General features: G+C 42.3%; 1 protein-coding gene across 1 annotated transcript in view; it reads right to left on the minus strand.

Annotated features, from left to right (window-relative positions):
- The window catches only part of Adamts16 (ADAM metallopeptidase with thrombospondin type 1 motif 16), a 118,509-nt gene that overhangs the window by 43,128 nt on the left and 55,237 nt on the right, over positions 1-20,144 (minus strand). Inside the window, exons 9-14 of the mRNA XM_021180538.1 lie at positions 18,068-18,205; positions 10,487-10,640; positions 8,359-8,454; positions 3,737-3,885; positions 2,832-3,004; positions 1,019-1,149 (exon numbers count right to left, since the gene is read on the minus strand). Coding sequence (XP_021036197.1) covers positions 1,019-1,149; positions 2,832-3,004; positions 3,737-3,885; positions 8,359-8,454; positions 10,487-10,640; positions 18,068-18,205 — 841 coding nt within the window. The remainder of the gene's footprint in view (positions 1-1,018; positions 1,150-2,831; positions 3,005-3,736; positions 3,886-8,358; positions 8,455-10,486; positions 10,641-18,067; positions 18,206-20,144) is intronic.

Here is a 20,144-nt window from a genome sequence, read left to right on the forward strand (position 1 = left end):
GTGATTCATAGAGCTTAGATCTATGCAAGGCTGTAAAATTTGAGGCACTTATTACCATTTCTATAATTCTTGCTCTCTTCATATTTCCTATCAAGGTATGTAAAAGAATAAAATCCACTCAGAAACAAAGCAATCATAGTCTTTGTCCCCATGCTGCAAACCCTTAGGGCAAGAAATATTGTAGTGCTGTCGTGTGTGAGTGTAGAAAAGTCAATTCTATCAAGTCTGCTATCGAGTATGGCTCCCTGCAGGACTTGAGACCATTATGTACAGATTACTCATTAATTATACTGCAAATCTCTACCTGAGTTGGGAGGAAGAACGTGACCACCAGGAATACATGAGTGCAAGGAAGATTTTACCACTAAAAGAACCTAGGTTTCCCAGATTTCTAATAGATTTTTTGGGTTGGTTTCCCAGACTTAGGGATTTTGGGGATGCTTGAATTCTCCTGCCCTGCTGCAGCTCATCTGCACTGTCTATCATGTGGAGATCATTATGGTAGCTGAAAAGTGACCTCACTGACTGACAATAACACTACCCAGAAACTGGGCCTCTTAGAGGTCTGCTGTTCCCAAACCCAGTTCCTAATCTACATAGCAGTGGTCACCTGAATGAATTCTTGTTCATGCCTTCATCCACTCAGCACCCCAAGAGCACAGCTGCCTTCTGAGCACCCCACCAGCTTCCTGAAGCCACTGTGCTCTGCTCCCAGCACCCTTGTTCCAATGCACCCTTTGAAATAGAGCTCAGATGATGATGTTCCCTCCTCCTAGGTGCCCACAAATGCTCCAGACCCGCATCTGAGAATCAGCTCTCCCCTCTGCTCATGCTCCGTACACACCTCCATCACAAAGCAGTGCCATCAACATGAGCTCTTCTGGCTTTCTCCCCCTGGGCTGGGACTTGGAGGGGAAGGGCTCCTTTCATATGTCTGGCTTTCTAGCCCTCACGGGATGCCTGGCACAAAGCAGACTGTCTGGAGACGTTTGTTGAATGAATAAGCGGTCGTTATTACCTCACACATCCCATCTATACAAACATTACGGCTATCCTCCGAGCATGGAGTCCCATCTTTCACTTTATTTGACAAAGAAAAGAAGAAATCAAATCCTTCTGCGATACAGTAGAGTTTGCATAAGTCCTGATCTTAAAAAGAAATACACACACAAACACAGATAAGAAAGACACTTAAGCTCGGTGATTTTCGCTCGAGGTTCAGATTCTTCTGCGGTTGTCTACCCCCTAAAATTAAATCCCACAGAACAACACATTTCAAAGACATTTTGTGTTTTTAAGATTCGGGCCTCACCAGGTTTCCCTGTCTCTCCTAGAATATGCTAATATACTAGGCTGTCCTTGAACTCACAGTGATCTACCTGTCTCTGGTGTGTCCGACCATTATGGACCTTTGAAAGAAATTTTAACGTTCATCTTTGGTAAAATACTTCAAATTATCATTATTATTATTTAATGCTTTACTGTTATCTTTCTAGTACCTGTTGTCTAATATTTCCTTTATATAGTTGTTGGTACATAGTAGGTATTCAATAAGCATTTGTTCCTGGATTACGGTGCTTATGATCTACTGTATAAAGACTGCATCACAGGAATATAAAGTGATCAGTAGTGTTTTCTAACACTATGTAAAGTTCTCATGAATACAAAATGGTGTCTTTAAATTGGTAGAAGAAATGCTCAAAGTCCAGGATTCAATGTGTTCTGTAGGAACACTGCAGTACAAGGCCCTGGGGATCAGAGCTCCCTCATGGTTCAAGGCCTTACAGTTCCTATGGGTATCTGAAGCTTTTGTAGGGACCTTCTCTCTTCTCTCTGGATAAAACTGGGAAAGCTGAATATGGAAAGCTACACTGTCTCGGGAACTTTCTTGGGCCTAAGACTCACTCACAGATTCTTTTGCTTAATATGATTATATGCCACAGTCTAGCAAAGTTAGGGGTAGCACACACATTTCACCCTGATGTCACAGCAGCTAAGCCCTGTTTCTGTCATATCCCACAGACTGGTTTTCTTCTGGCCCAGGGCTATGTTTATTGTGGGCTTCAGTTTTACAGTTTATGCAGAAGGGCCAAACCCAATCTGCTGTGTATGAGAATGCTGGCAACTCCCTACCTAGAGTTCAGTAATTTTGAGAATTCACTGTGTGAACACATGGACTGAAATGATGGATGTACAGCCAGATGGACTGTTTCAGCTTTTCGGCTTCCCCAGAATCTCTGCCACTTGCCTGGACAGAATTCTCAGCTCTAAACAGTGAGGTAATTAAATGTTCTTTAACTATACTCCGAATCACGCCTCTTGAACTAGCAACATTTTATATTTTAGCTACTATACCATAATATTCTGCTCACTTTCTCCATCTGGTAAGTGTAAACCTAACTCATTCCAGGCATACATTTCTTATTGTATAGTTACAGAATAAGACTTCATCGCTATAGTATACTTGAAAAAATCATTCACTTTTTAATAAAGCAGACTAAAATCTTCTCTCAGCTTTTAATATTTAAGTTTGTAGTGGGCGATGCTATTATGGCAATGCCAACCACAAATACTGCCATTCTTATTTTTTCTCAGTAACTACTCATTCAACACATCTAGGCTGTGGACTTCTGACTACATGTCCGATATAGGTTAGATGCTTTGACAGAGGGGCAGGCCAGATCAAACCAGTCCCAGCAAAGAAGCATGTTCAACTGGGTTCCTAGATCTAGATTATCTGCCCATTCAAACATGGCAGTGCAATGCATATGATGTATTTGAAGCAGGTAACAAAGCATGGGGCACCCTAGAGGCTAGGACTGGAAACTTACCTTCCAATTGGGTGTAAGGCTTCCACTTGTAGAGCCACCCTCGGAAGCGCTTGCTGTTATACTCGGCACACTGGGCAGCACGGAAATCCACACTGTCCAGAGGGCATTTCTGACTGTTGCAAAGCTTCAGAGTGCGTGTGGAGCCCTGGCAAAACTTCCCTCCATGAGATGGTCTGGAATGAATGATTTAGTCAGAGATCAGCTCTTCCTGGACATGATGTTCAATGGGGTGACACAGCTGCTAATGTAAACTACTCAGAATGGGCTCTGAAGGGAGGCATCTTCCTGAGTCCATCCCGAGTGTTATGGTCCTGATGCTGGAGGACAAGATGGAGTTCAAGATTCCGGCTTGTATGCACTTGTTCCTTGTACCCCAGCATCCTCTGGAGAGGCAGGAAAGTGAGCTGCCCTTCACACCCTACAGAGGAAGTTGGGGAGTTGCTACTGAGAAAGAGGGTGACATTCCAAGATGCTCTGGTTAGAGAGATACCAAGGCAGAAATCCAACATCTTCTTTCTACTGCCAAATTCCTTGTGACAAAGCCAGGACATTAGGCCTGTGGGTCAAGTCAGATTATCACCCAACAGCACATGAGCCTGCTGGATGCTGGGGAATTCCCATGAGCATACACAAGGGTAGGTGTACACAAGGGGATGGTGGAGCAAATGTTGACTTTGGTGCGTCATGATTTACAGAGAAGAGCAAGAGAGTAACATGACTTATTTCTGAAAGGAGCCTGAGAGCACTTTACTTCCCAAGCTAGGTAACTGTCTCTCTGAGTCTAGTTGTTGAAATTAGGTTGTCTGTTGAAACATGAAGGTATTTGATGGGAAAGCAATAATGTTCCCTGCAGTCATGTGTAAGTGCCGGCATCAGCAACCTAAGGAAGCAGATCATGTACATACCTGGGATTGGTACAGAGACGGTCTCTGTGAGAGATTCCTCCCCCACAGGTCCTGGAGCAGGGGGACCAGGGGGACCAATCTGACCAATGGCCATGGGTGGGCTTTGGGCCTTCATCACCGTACTTGACACACTGTCCTCCACGGCACCACTAAACATTATAAATATGAATTAAAAGTAATTTACAAGAGTCCTGCATAGGTGGTTTCATTTCATTACTTTTGTAACATCGGGGGGAGGGGTTGTGTAAAATATGCAAACATTGGATTCTCTGCACTCGAGTGGCATGCACTGAAGACACATTCAGTGTTTTTTTATTTATCTTCCTAAATGCAGCATCACCTGAGGAATGCATGTAAAGAGAAGATGCATGGATCAGTCACCACAGAACCTCCCAGAAGATGGCTGACACAACTGAAATATTTACATGAACATCTGGTCTGATGGCTCATCTCTGAAACTGTGACCCCTGACTTCCACAAACAAGGTTCTTTTCTCAGCTTTCATTTTCAAGAGAATCTCGAGGGGAGGAGCCTAGCTTGGGGAGACCTGGGACTCAGCACCTTGTCATATCTGGTCAGCACCTGGATTTTACTCTGAAACACCTGGGCTCAAAGACTCCAGCTTGTTCATTTAGAGGAGGTTAGATTATAGCCAGCTTTCTGCGAGGTGAGGCAAATGCTCAGGAATTCTGCCTCCTCCCATGAGGTCTAGAGATGGTCTGCCCCTCTTTTGTAAAAGGACGGCTCACTGACCTCGATTACAACTGAACCTTGTGTGGCACCTTCACCTTCCTCATATACACACAGACTTTTGATCCTGTGTCTGGGACTCTTATAGTACTGTAGTATAACATTGACTTCAAGGGACACAGTGATGCAGGATATCTATTGAAAAGAGCGAAGACAAATGCCTTCCCTGGTCGCTGTTTTCATTCAATAAACAGAACCTGGTTTATGGGCCATAGGTGCATGCCAAGGGGCCATCTCTAGGATTTGAGCCAAAAGCTGAGTCCTGAGAGAAAGCAGTGCGACTTCTAAAAAATGGAAATGACACGATTTCAATTGCTTATTACTGGTGTGTGGGGTAAAACCTGTCAAATCAACTGCTGACAGCTGACCATTATTGATCAATGAAAATCGTTTTAATAAATATATAGGAAATTGCAGGATACATGTGACATGAAGCAGGAAATGGAAAAATGGGGATAGGAACTCAAGATAGATAGTGAGGAGGGAGGTTGGTGTAGAAGAAGGAGCAAAACAGGGAAAATAATACCAAGGTTGTTTGATAAAGCCTCGAGAACTCATGTTATTTTCTATTTACCTAAAATTATACACAATAAATATAAACATATGCATATATATATGTATATATATATACATATATATATATATATATATGTAGTGTGTGTGTGTGTGTGTGTGTGTGTAGCTTGAAGGATGTTATGCCACTAAAGCTGACAATGCTTCCCATAAAAACCACAGACTAACAAAAACCTCAGTACCAGGCACTGAAAAATCCTGTCAAGAATGGTTGGCCAGGTACACCGAGTGACTTTCCAAACAATAGAAAGTATGGCAGCTGCCACTGATTGACCCTCAGATGCTGAACGTGAGACCCTGTTGCTGAGGACACTACACGACCAGGATACAGGACTTCGACAGTTTGAGCTGTATCTAATCTGAAAGTCTCTTCCCTTAAGTGCAGATTCCATGGTACCAGAAGATCCTGGTTGGGATGCTAGAGGAGGAAAGTACACAGTCTTACCCAGCTGGGACAACTATGAACTGCATAAAAGACCGACAAGGCAAGATATTAGGTGCCACTCTTGTTGGTATTAACCAACAGCAGCTGCCTAACTGGACTTAAGCCTCTCTCAACAGGAAGAAAGCTATGTAGTATTGGAAACATAGACAGGTGCCTGGGGGCTTTGAGGTCCTGGGTCTTGGAAGAGAACCTACTACTACAGCATACTTCTGACTACATTCCAAACCCTGTCTTTATATCCATAGATACGAATAGTCATTGCTCTTCATCAAATAAGCTTCTCTTTGGAGTCCATGGAGACCATCACAGACGATCACATATGGGCAGGATGCAGAGATCAATCAGCTATGGGGCCCAGACCCAGTGGATATACCTACATCACAGCTCTTACATCTGTGGCTCATGGAACATCCCAGAAGAAGGAACAGAAAGAGTGTAAAATCTGGAATGCTGGAAAGTCCACTATGAAACAGTATCTCATAAAAAATAGTAGCATAAACAATATCTGAACAATAATAACATCAATACACATGAGAGTGTGGAAGTGGGTGGTCCAGCCTCTAGACAAGGAACTGTGGACAACTGAGAATTGCTGGGAGAAAGAGTTAGACTCTCCCAGGGAGGAGGCCCCTTATTGGTTGCCCAGTAGAGAGTGGGTGACTCTGAAACAATATGCACACAAATGCACATAAATAGTAAGAGTGGACACAGCAGGTTGTAGTTATATATTTGTGCATATATATTACTGTTAAATAATTATTATTGTTCATATATTTATATGTATATATATATATATATATATATATGACGAAATCAATCTGCAAGTGAGGGAGACATGGAAGGAGTTGGGGTAGGGTATTTTAAAGAGGCTGTAGGGAGGAAAGTAAAGGGAGAAAGGGATGAAATTATACTTTAATTAAAATACAAAAAGCAAAGCATTTTGAAAAATCTCATCCACATAATTTTTTGCATTTTCTTTTCCCTATAAGGAAAAAAAAAAGCTGTCTCCCATTTCACCCTCTGCTCTTACTGCACATGACAAAACAAAGTGCTAGCAGACACCTCTGCTCCCTGAGGCTTCTGTAGCTGGTATGACCAGATCTCCTAGTCTCAGACGACAGCCCCACCCTCAAGGGAAATGAAAGATGAAAAGACCAGGGTAAGGCCAAGGTGTTGCCTGTGAATGAGAGTGCCTGGTGGGCAGAAGAAGGTGGGTGTGTCTACTGCTCGTTTTATTCAGTTTTAAAACCACCTGTTTGAAGGTTTTCCAACACAGGGAGCAGCAGACACAGAAGCCAGGATTAGCAAGTTGACTAACCTGAGAATATTCTCAGGTGGACATGTCTCAGTTTAAAGATGACAGGAGACTGGAGCTCCTGAACAGAGGCAGGTAAGCAAAGGGCAGACCTGTGCCCAAAGGAAGAAGCTTGCTTCATGGGAGAAAGCACAGCATTACTCAGTACCTGTGGGTCATCTTGCTGCAGATCACAGGACTCCTGAATATGTGCCAAGTCCTGGCCAAGTTCACAAATTGAAAATAGGTGGTGTCATGTTTATGTGTGGTCACCTGTACCTGAATGCTTGGGAACATTACCCAGTGTTCTTTGATGATTAGAGATTCCAAAGCTGGTGTTCTTCCTACCCCCCTCCCACCATGGACTTTCAAGGAACTAAAAGCTTTGTGTTAGACTTTTATTATGAGTCAGTTGAGCTGCCTTTATCACTAGAATTTAACTGTCAGTTATGAATCTCAAAGAGGAAGTTGGCTGGAGAGGTACACTTATGCTGGCTACAGAAGTAAGACTATGTCAGCTGCAGAGGTAACACTATGTTGGCTGCAGAGGTCCACTGTGTCACCTGCAGAGGTTACACTGTGTCAGCTGCAGAGGTTCACTGTGTCACACTGTTTGTTGGATGCTAGTCTCAGGGAAGCTTCTTGTTGCTTAATGGCAGTGCTTCAAATTGAAAGTATGCTTTGGCTTTGTGTCAAACGTCAGATGTTCGACACAAAGTGTGTTTAAGTGTGTTTGGCCTGTGATATAACTGGGAATTCAAACTTGGTATTACCTATACATTTCTCTTTTACTTCATTAGTATCATATAAAAAGGTACACTACATAGCAAATGAAAATTGGAAGTGATTGCTTGGGTACAATATATTACCATTTTCACCATTACTCTTTGAGCCGTAAGCAGTGGTGGCACTTGCCCTTCATTGGTCAGTGAGACTTGGGCGATTTGTCTTTATTGTTGTTGTTGTTGGATATACTTTTAATTTATGAGGAATACACAAAGTTAATGTGTGTATACACACACACACACATACACACACACATATATATGTGTATATGTGTGTGTGTATATATATATATGTACATATACACACACACACACACACACATATATATATATATATATATATATATATAATTCTTTAATCCTTTTTTTACAGTCCAGTCTTCATTCCCCCCCTGGCCTGCCCCCCCCCCCACTACTTCCCATCCCATTCCTCCTTCCCCCCACACTTATCTACAAAAGGATGTCCCCACTCCCCCACTCCACCCCACCTGGGGCCTCAAGTCTTTCAAGGGTTAAGTGCATCTTCTCTCTCTCTGCGGCCAGACCAGGCACCTATGCCTGATCATTACCTAATGCCTGACTGTTCATTCTACTAACTGTCTGTATGGCTTATTAATAGCAATATCAGCATAGAAGAGTCACAGTGTTTTAGCCAGGATGTAGGCATGCACATGGATGAGAAATTCTGGTTTTCAAACACCAGTGTAAGGGAAGGAGGGGGGTGTGGGTTGCAAGCCTGAGGTTGTAGTGAGGCCCGGTGGAATCAGCATCTTACCATGTCCTGTCCACACAGAGTACCCTCTGCTGCTGGCATGAACTTGGTCTCACATTTCCTTCCAATCCGATGGCACCACAAGGCCTTACAGATGTCCTAAAGGAAGGGAAGCCATTACTTTTAGAAATATTCTACACATCTGTAATAAAATCTCAACTTTTCAACAAGTGGGAGCCAATGAATGTCCCCTCAGCCACAGGGAGGAAAAGTCAAAAGATGACCAAACCCCAGAGCTCTGGCTTCTGCTCCCCTGGCTTCTGCTCCCCTGAATTCCATCCATGGCATTTTACTATTTGTGTTTATTCAATCATGAAATATGAAAATCTTATGTTCTAAACCAAAAGATAAAATAGGTTTAATCCAGGTATAAAGGGAACCCATAAAAATGTGATTTAAAACATGCAAATATCATTTGATCGTGTATTCCTCTCTACCTCTATTTCCATTCATTTCCTCGCATATGAAAATCAATTTTTTACTCATCCCTTATTAATTCCTTTATATTTAGAGTTAGAATCCTATTGTTATTCAAGCTGTCTTTGAATGCCTAAGATCAAATGATCCTTCTACTTCAGCTCCCCAGTATCTAAGACTATAGGTACTGTATCTACTCCTCAAGTTTTGGATTATCCACGATCACGATATTATTGGAAATCCATTCATCTACACACCATGTATGCAAGCATGCATGCCTCCACCTACCCATGCATCCATCTACCCATTCACTAATCCATCCTTCTAGGAGTCACAGAGACACAGAATTCTAATTGTATATTTACCTATTGCAGAGTTTCTAGTTACCCAAACAGGAGCTAGCAGAAATAAACAAAACTAAAAGGAAACATGGTAATTTGAAGGAGCATAGCTGGAGGTTTTATATGCCTCTATTGAATTACTGAAAAATATGGCAACATGGGGAATAAAAACATAAACGATACCACCAGACAAAAAGGAGTTATTTGGTGAACAGTGGATATGGCCAGTGCTGATGTCTGTAGCTTGTATAAGCTAGTAACACCTTGTTTGGGATACTGATAATAGCAATACATAGTCTGTAAAATAAATAGGATTTAAAATAATTTCATTTCACTCCATGAAACCATTTCATCAATAATAAACAGATACCGTATATTGTTTATATTTTATAAGTAGCATTGAAATGCCAGTGATGGCAGGGTTCAAAGCCACAAAACAAATAATATAGAGACCAGATGTACAGTCTGAAAAGTCTAATCTTTAAATAATAGCTTTAGTTTTATAAGTTTTCTTTTCCTTGACATATGTAAGAGTAACATAGAAAAAATCCTAGCTATTTCCCACAAAAGGGCAGCTGGCCTTTAGAAGAACCCTGACTGAGTTCAGAAGATGATTGTGCTGGGAAGACAAGAGGCAGGGGCATTACTATCACTCCTGAAGCGATGAGGGGTTTTTGGAAGACTGTACATACCTTTTCTATTTTATTATTGATTTCATTATAAACTAGAGTAAAAGTAACCTCAAAACTAGTTACTTTCATTGATTTATGAGTAGTTTTCCTTGTGGTTTTAAGTAGAGCAAATTCCTAAATCTGGATGCTCTCTGTCTAGCCAGAGTGTGTATCTGTGCTCTGTGAAGGATTTATGTGGGAAATCACTGAAGAGACATCCTGAGGGCTGCAGAGACATCACCTTTGTGAGGAACTGCTCTATAAATACTTTACTTGGGAAATTCAATAGTCAGAAGCACCATGATATACTGCTGCCTTTCAGTAGACTGTTATGTTGGAATGGGGGTGGGGACCATTGTTTTCTTAATATTATCTGAAAAATGCAGGGTATTAGTTTGCCAACTTAAACCAACTAAACGTTATTACTGCACTCGCTCCCACGTGATAAATCAGAGAGAAAGATCTGACCTAACAAGTCAAGTGAGCTCCCAAATGAAAGCTGATACCCACAAAAGTATCTCCCATCATCTGCTCCGCCAGGAAAGCATGTGTTTCCTGTTACATTGGGCCAGTCCCGGCGTATAGGACTTGACATTTGGTAGGTGCCCAGTAAATGTGGAATACATCACTGTCAGTTACACTAAACAAAATGGTTTTATGAATCATAGTGTACTGAGCATGTGGCAGTAACTAACCACTTGCCTTTCTGAAGTCCAGCATACAGAGCTTGGCTTTCTCTCCAAACTGCCACTTGCATTGGGTATTTGCATCGTACAACTGTCCCGGCAGCTTCTCGGGGTATTTATACTCTTTCACAGGCTTTGGCTGATCAGCAAGACATATCGCTTGGGCGGTGCTGAAGAAAACAGGATGAGTTACCAAGGGATATATGACCAATTATGTATCCTTTCCCACACAATTTGATGACAGATTTTGTTTAGAGAGAAGCTTACTCCCCCGCCCCCCCAGGCTCAGTACCATATCTTTCTTAGTTAAATTTAAATACAGAAGCCACATTTTCTGAAATTATTCATAAAATATTTTACCTCTCTACGACAAATTGCTCTTCATTAGAAATCTCAAGCTTATCATTCATCAAGGAGAATGAAGCTGAGTAATTGCAAGCAGATGTCTAACGTGAGGATTTCCCCCACAGAAGTCTTTATAAACAGCCTTGCCAGACACATGCAGACTATGGAAATTGCCGTGAAATCAAACCTTAATCAAACTATCTCAAATATGGCAACTCACTCCCTGCCCTCCCCCCTCCCCTTCTCTTTCCCTCGCCTCTGTTTACCGCTCCTCTTTTCCCCTTCCTTTCCTCCCTCCCCTCCCCCATCTTGTCCTCTCTCCCTCCCTCCCCTTCTCTTCTTTTTCTTCCTTCGCCTCTCCTCTTCTCTCCCTCCACTTCTGCCCAGGCTGAGGGGCACACACACAGCATCTACAGCGCCCTCTTCCAGGACTTTCTGAATATCCCATAGCCATTATCTGTACTCAGGGTGAGTACTGAGTAGACTTCCAAGTCCAGAAGGGATTAAATCCTGCTAAACCTCACTGGTAGGTAACAAGAGTCCAGCCAAGGATTCCTTTGTCAACAAACACAGCATTTCTAAGGGGGTCTGGATACAAAGAAGCCCCTCCAAGGGCTCATGTGTTCAAGTTTGATCCCTGACTAGTGGGCTTACTGGGAAGTAATTGGCTTCTGAATTCACTGACTTCATCAAAGGATTAGCATACTGATGAACTTGCCTGGGATATTGTGAAGTCAAGTCTAGTTGAAAGAACAAAGTAATATCTCATCACCCCCACTCTCCCCCTTTCTCTCCCTGCGCTCTGGCCCTGGTGAAATGAGGAGCTTCTTTCAACACGCACTACACCAGGATAATTTGATTTGCCTTACCTCACTCTCAAAACTAGCAATTCATAACTGAAATTTCTGTAACCGTGAACTCACAGCACCTTTCTCAGGAGATTTATCACAGCAACAAAATGTAATTGATATAATTCCTTGCTATACAGGTTAATATGTTTTGGGTGTAATCTGTGCACTTGTGGTGAGCATTTAATAGTTTTATGCTTGCAAGTAGCTAATTCATCCTCCCTGTAAGTTCTCACAGCCCACATCTCACTAAACATCTTGCTAAACCCAAATGTTGTAGTTATGACAGACTGAATTCTACAAGCTTTAAGTGTTATCTAAACTGACTAGGAGATCTTTGGCTGTACTTTCCATGATGTTACTTTGAGATCCCACACCTTGTAGATCACTGATCTGAATCAAAGTGGTGCATGGTCCTAAAGGTTCCTCCAAACATAGTGGGGTAAGACATAATGGTTCTCTGCCATCTTTTGAGAAGATGGGGGTAAAACCAAGTCTGAGGTCAGCATTACCCAAACCCAAATCCGGAGGGACTTACTAGAGGAAGTTACAAACCAAAATCTCTCATAAATATCATTGCAAAAGTCTTTTAAAAATTAGTGAAAAGTCCAAAATTATACAAAATAAATTATGTATTACAACCAAGTAATCTTAATCATAGCTTCAAAAATATAGGCTATAGCACAGACATGTGGGCATTGTCCTAGCTAGTTCAACATTCAAAAGTCAGTTAGAGGGCATGCTGGAAAGATGGCTCAGTCCTTAAGAGTACTGTCTGCTTTGCTACAGGATCTGGGTTTGGTTTCAGCATCCATGTTGTGGTAAACAACTGTCTGTAACTCCAGTTCCAAGGGTTCTAATTTTTTTCTTTTGGCTTCTGTGGGTACTGGGCATTCATATGGTATAGACACTCACATGCAGGCAAAACATCCATTCACATAAAATAAATTTAAAAAAATTAAAGATGGTTGGCACAATCCACTTTGTCAATATCACATAACCTTATCAACAGCTGCAAGCAAAACACAGTAAACTCCAACACCCATTCCTAGCAAACAACAACAAGAAGAAAATCCCTTCAACTTAATAGAGAACATCTTGAAAGGCTAAATTCATAATCAGTCTTGCAAAAGATGAAACTTTCCCATTAAGACCAGTCTCATTGATCATTTACAACTCTGTAGTAGATGTTCTAGCCAAGTCAGTCATGGAAGCAGCCAAAGAAACTGTCTGCAGATAGGGAGACAGGAGAGGAGACTGTCTGTGTGTGCAGATGACTGTCTATGGAGAAACTCTGGAAGCACCAAGGACACTTCCTGGAAATAATAGGGCTTACATAAGAAAGCTGCAACACAAAAGGCTACTATACAAAACTGACTGGTTTGTACGAACTGGCAAGGAAAAGCAGACACAAATTACAAGTATAGTGTAGCTTATATTGAGGCTTCAAAAACAGATCAGGAGTATGAATCCAGACAGAGATGTGTAATAACTTTAACTTGATATGCCCTAAACTGTTAAAAGGAACCAGAGAACTGAATGAATGGGGAACAGTTGATACCCTGAAAGAGGAAGTGGAACCAGTGGCATGGGGATGGTGTCCATCCTTGTCCTGATCTGTAATTACAGTAAGAATTCAAACATGTCATTCTATGGCTATAAATGCTGGCTCTCGAATTTATGTGAAGACTAAAGAGATTCACAATAATGTGCATAGAATTTAAGGATAAAAACAAAGCTGAAGGGTCATACCTCCCAATTTTAAGACTTTGTGGAAACTCACAATAATCATCAAAAGGTTGTAGTGCCAAAAGAACAGATAACTCCATCAGTGGGGCAAAACAGTCCAGCACAGAAAGAGTCCCATATAGATGTGCTGAACTAACCCTTAACAAATGAAGCTTGAGCTGAAGGGGTCTGCAACCTATAGGTGCAACCCTATAGGTGGAACAACAATATGAACTAACCAGTACCCCCCGAGCTCGTGTCTCTAGCTGCATATGTAGCAGAAGATGGCCTAGTTGGTTAGTCTTGCAAACTTTATATGCCCCAGTACAGGGGAACGCCAGGGCCAAGAAGTGGGAGTGATTGGGTAGGGGAGCAGGTGGAGGGGAAGGGTATAGGGGATATTTTGGGATAGCATTTGAAATGTAAATGAAGAAAATATGTAATAAAAATTGAAACAAAAACAAAAACAAGTGAAGCTTGAGTAACCAGATATCCATATATAAAATCACATCAATATTCTCAATACATTTTCTGGTTTCAAGATTTGCTATAAACTTATGGTGGTTAAACTCCTGTCATCTTCACAGAAGCTCAGATGTACAGGTGAGACAGAATAGAGGCTCGAGAGATATATCAGTCCTACACTGTCAGCTAACTTTTAAAACATTTCACAAAACTCAGTGCAAAATAACTTTGGCTGTCACATAAAATGGTCCAATTTTTTAAATTACTTTTAGACGTTATATGTTCATACAATAAAAACGAACGAACTAAATCAGTGTCAACTTAACTACGACAAATCTCTAATACGTGTTTCTCACGCGTCATTTCACAAGTTGAAAAGAAGAGGAAAAAATAACCCTCAGAACTCTGGGTTAAGAGACTGGCCATTGCTGGTGAGGTATTGCCTAGAGAAGACTGAGGTGTCTATATCGAGGCTCTGTAGCCTCACCCGAGAGAAGCCCCAGGCTTTGGCCACCATAGAAAACCCAGTGAGTCACATCGTCACTGTCTGTGTGCTACACCAGAACAGAAATAACTTGAAAACAATTGTTGGGGCCAGAGACAGGTTGGGGGTATCTCAGAACCCTTCACCATTCCAATGACTACATCATATACCATAAAGAACTTGGTATTGTTCAGCTTAGTCATAGCACCTTATTCCAAGAAAGAAAGTGGGAGGTCTCAGAAAACATAAATATGCTAACTCAGATACTTTCAAGAGGTGAGTTTAGATAAATGCGGCTCTACCCGCTAACGCTAACTCATCCCTCTATCTTCCTGTCCCTACGTGGTAGACTTCTTGTCTCGCTTTGTATCTTCAGCATGAGCGTCAGCCATGGCTGGCATTCCTAATATGAATGCTGGACAGCATCTGGATATAATAAAAAAGGAAATCATCCCAATGATGTCTCAGTGGGAATCCCATTATCTCGCCCACCAAACAGCACTTACCATGACAGGGGAGCCCGCTCTCTCTTGCATCTACAGCCCCTCAAAGTGGTTCCTGTCCCATGTATAATGCGCTAAACTCACAGACCCACACTGGTGAGAGGGCTGCCATGGGCTCTGCTCTATAGGACAGGATTGTAAATAGAGAAAAATAATAAACTGAAGACAATGAGTCCGTGTTGTAAAATGCATCATGGCAGGGGAGAGTCTCCCCAGGTCACTGACTTCTGGATGCAGACATGAGTAACTGGATGGCAGGCCAGAGTCTCCCTGGGTCATGGGCCTGATTTAGACATGAGTAAATTGAAGAGCTTTGTGTTTATTAATGGGAAATGACACATGACTTCACTGGGCAAATTTTCCAAACAAGCATCTGTCTTTCTCGACTCCACTGAAAACAGAGAAAAGCAGTGCTGGCCACCCCAGGTCCTTCAGGCTCCTTTAGTACATGTTTTTCCATTTCCCACATGCTGGGCTGCTGGAGGACAGCAGCAGCATCTTACTCATGGCTGGGACTGTGTCCCAGTGGCCACCTAATGGTGAAAGATAGAATGCTATTTGGATGATTGGAGACCAGGGAGCCAGCAAGCTCTTCAGACAGGCAGGCAGGCAGCCTGGGATTCCTTACTGCCGAAAATGCTAGGTTTCACGCATGTGAGACTGTTTAATGTGAAATTCTGTTTTCAGTTTAAATGAAACTCTGTACAGTTTGATATTAAGAAGTTACAGCATAAAAATTATAACATTTATTTATAAGTAAAAACAGTCTATGGAAATTAGTAAAGTCGCTGAAGATAATATCATTTAAAAATTCATTGGCTATTTTATTTTTTTTCTTTTTAAATATTTTTATTAGGTATTTTCCTCATTTACATTTCCAATGCTATCCCAGAAGTCTCCCATACCCATCCCCCCACTCTCCTACCCACCCACTCCCACTTTTTGGCCCTGGCGTTCCCCTGTACTGGGGCATATAAAGTTTGCATGACCAATGGGCCTCTCTGTCCAGTGATGGCCGACTAGGCCATCTTTCGATACATATGCAGCTAGAGGCAAGAGCTCCGGGGTACTGGTTAGTTCATATTGTTGTTCCACCTATAGGGTTGCAGTGCCCTTTAGCTCCTTGGGTACTTTCTCTAGTTCCTCCATTGGGGGCCCTGTGATCCATCCAATAGCTGACTGTGAGCATCCACTTCTGTGTTTTCTAGGCCCCGGCATAGTCTCACAAGAGACAGCTATAATAGGGGCCTTTCAGCAAAATCTTGCTAGTGTATGCAATGGTGTCAGTGTTTGGAGGCTGATTATGAGATGGATCCCTGGATATGGCAGTCTCTAGATGGTCCATCCTTTTATTACCAGAATGCAAAAACAGGGGGCTTCAACATCTACTTTTCCTCTTTCAATATTGGTGAACAAAACTGGATTTTAATTATAGAAGCTTAATAATTTTGAGAACAATGTTCTGATTTGAAGATTACTACAACCGGGCAGCAGTTTCTTTACCATGAGTCTTCATTACCTTCCTTTGGCCTCTTTCATGATATCCAAATTTTCATTCTCTAATTTTCCAAGCTGTCAGATGATAATTTAAACTTCTAAAAATGTTGATGTGTTTGTCTCATAGACATAGAAGTGAACGAGAGCTTTGTAAAATGTGGGACGAGAACCAGAAAATTTGGAAAATATTTTGAGTAAATCCAAATCTTCCCTGCTAATACAAGCAAGAGCAGAGCCTCTCTAAAAGGGCAAACTCTTCCTCATTACTGAAAGTTTCACTCACACTGGAAAAAGAAAGAACTAAAGACACTCCATCCACCCCCAGCATGTTGTGGGAATCACAGAAAACTCCCAGGGGAGGGAACCAGGATAGGAAAGTCCAAATGAGGGCCAATCAGTGCTGCTCTCCACTGCTCAGAGCAGCCTGTTTCAAGTGGCAGCAGCTAACTTGGGTGTTATAACTGGTCAAAGTCCAAATGTAAGTAGCTATGAGTGCTTGGCTCTAAGTGGGATATCGAATCAGCCCCTCTAAGCCCTTAGGGAACAACCATGAAAGAGGGTACAGAAAGAATGTATGAGCCAGGGAATGCAGAGTGTGGGAGGGAGGTGGGGTTTTATGAACCACTGATGTCCGTTTGAAACGGCATGGCTACTATATCCATGAACTCATAGAAACTGTGATTCCTTGCAAAAGACAAGACTGGCACCAGTTGACTTCCCAGTATGGAGTCCCAGCTCCCTCGAGGATGTTAGTCATTTAAAGATCATTGTGGGGAAGCAGAGCCATTTTCTTCAGTGGTGTGGCCACTATTAACTTATCCATGTCCCAATAGATAACCCTTAACCTAGCAAACAGAAGATATCCGAACTAAACTCAGTGAGTCACAAAATTAAACCACCACCACCATCACTACCACCACCAGTAAGCCAGAAAAGGCAATGGAGAGGGATATAGAGGGTTGAGGGATCGCCTAGTTAGAAAATTGCCAGATACAAGGACCTGAATTCAGATCTACATATAAAGCCAGGTAGGCAATAGATGCCTGCAACCCCAGCCTTGCAGTGGGGTGGAGGAGGGAACTAACAGATTCTTGAATCTCATGGGTAATCCAACATGGTCAAATACAATTTCTTCAGCTCATGGAGAAACATTGTTTCAAATAAATAAACAAACAAACATGGGAAGCAACTGAAAAGTGAGGCTTGATCTCAACCTTGGGCCCTCATACCCATGTGTCCTCCCCCCTCCCCAGCAGGCCCTACACTTATGCAAACATACACATGAACAGAAGAGAGAGAGACAGAGACTGAGAGAGACATAAAGACAGTGACAGAGAGACAGAAAAACAGAGACACTGAGAGAGGCAGAGAGATAGAATGACAGAGAGACAGAAAGACAGAGACAGAGAGAGACAGTGACAGAAAAACAGAGACACAGAGAGAGACAGAGATAAAGACAGAGACATACAGATAGAGACAGAGATGGGAGGACTTGTCAGAAGAAGGAATGGTTTCCAGTAAGGGAGAGAGAACAAGAGATGATAGTGGGCACATAAATGACCAGAATATATTTTATATACATGCATGAAATTTTCAAAGAACAAATATAATTTCAAAATAAAAACATATGAATTAAAACTCTAAACAATTCAAATTGTTGATGGGAAAATAATAAAAGGTCCCCAAAAGTTCAAAGTAGTCACAAAACTGCCCCAAGCGATCCATACCTCAAGAACTTGTGCAGGTACTGACGGCTGCAGGAAGACCAGGAGAAGACGCCATTGCGTCCTGCCAATGTTGGGGACATAATGTTGCCCTCAGACTTCTTGCACATATTCCCTTCTCCATCGTGGACCATGCCAAAGCTGAGGAAGAGAGAAAACGGTCATTTCAAATCACAAACTGGGCGATAGTATCCAATATACACTGAGAGGGGAAGTAGAGGATGTGAAGACCACTCCTCTTCAGAAACAGAATTGTATCAGTTAGACTGTGGTGCACGTAAGTGTGCTCCCAGAGCCTCTTGGAAGAGCGAGTGACTCATCACATAGCTTCAAGGACAACATATCCAAACTCAGTGTATCAGAACCCACAGGCATTACCAGGACGGGTGGAGGTTTCAGAGCCATTTGTTAGAAATATGGAAGTCATATGCATGCGTGCTTAGGGCTGATCACTTGGGATTGGATATCAGGGAGGTTCCCCTGGAGTATACTGAATCTTGCTCTTTCGGTAGCAATCAAATACAGGTAACTCTATGTCTGAGCCTGCCATCCATGTTGGAATGTCAGCTGGTGTCATTGTCCTAGGCTTGTTCCGGTGATCATCTTGTTGACATTTCATGTTTGTAACTTCCAATTAGCATTAAATGGACTCAGCAGGTTGTCTTCATAAATGCATATGTGTATATATGTGTGTACATATGGGTGTATATACATGTGTGTTCATATGTAACAAAACAATTGAAGAAGTCATGAATTTAAGAGGGAGTAGGGTATATACAGGAGGAGTTGGAGGAGGAGAAATTATATAAGTATAATTACTCATGTATGGAATTATTAAAAAAATGAAAATTTTAATTAGAAAAACAAATAGAGACGTCATGTTTCAAGCCAGAAGTTATTGGCTCAGGGGAAAAAAAAAAGATTCGGGCATTTAAGTTTTTCAGATAAGCTCCCCTGGCAATGTGGATGTTTGAGCGAGCTTCAGGATTACTGAGCAGCCATGTGTGCTCATCGGGGAGATAACATCCATCTCCACAACCATGCTGGGCTGCTCCTTGGCACCAGTTCCTCCACTGGAGGTTGTGGCAGATAGGTGGCCCTTAACTCCCTGACCCGATACCTACATTTCTGCAGAGCCTCCCTCTGCAAAGAGTAAGCAAGGTTGCAAGTAGAGGTGGGGACTCTTTAAATCTGTGCCCATTCTGACTGAGGGGAAACCACAACAGTTTGGGGGTTCTACCCTGGCCTCCTGCATGGACACATCTCAGACCTCAGTAGCTATGAATGGGGGTGCCACAGATGGCCATGTATTGCTCACTGTCAAACAGCATGTTCTTTGGAGAGTTGTGACACTGCAGCCCTGACCCTAAAGGGGCAAAGTGACTCAAGTAGCCACCTCCCAACAAAGCTCTGCATGTCTTAAATTCCCAAAGTTTTGCCTGCAGAAGAACTCATTGCCATTTTAAGCTCTTCCAGAAAGTACTCCAAACTGCCTTGAAGGAAAGCCTGGGGCAACTGGAAGAGCCACACGACCCTGAAAACCACTACTACTGTATGCATACTATTGGGGGCCCACTTACTGTTGGCCACTACTCTTTACTACACTGTCCTTATATTTGATTTCCCAAGAACAGGTGTTGAGTGAATGAGACCCAAAGGAAAGAGGAAAGGCTCTCGAGAGAAAGTAGAAGTGGGGAGCTTGGTTACTTGATTCATGGAAACTATCAAGATTCCCATGATGAGCAGATGGAAGACAACACAGTTAGGATGACTTTTGGTGGGTGTATGGTGAGGTCTAAAGGGAACAAGAGAACATGTCCTTCTACAGAGGCTTATATTTGCTTCCTGAGTATATTCTACCCTGATAAAGATAAAACAAAAGACTGGGGAGAGTCCTTTGTCCAGAATAAAGCCAAGAGCTCAGACATCCAGACATTAAGGTCTATGGGATCCATGCAATGGTCTAACTATAAGGTGATTGTAGGGTGTATCCAAGGAGATCTTGCAGGCAAATATTGTCAGATTTCTGCAAAATTCCTGGTCAGTACCAAGGGTGATGTGGATGTGGTCATTCTAACCT

This window comes from Mus caroli, chromosome 13 (genome assembly GCF_900094665.2).
Source record: "Mus caroli chromosome 13, CAROLI_EIJ_v1.1, whole genome shotgun sequence".
Taxonomy (NCBI): domain Eukaryota; kingdom Metazoa; phylum Chordata; class Mammalia; order Rodentia; family Muridae; genus Mus; species Mus caroli.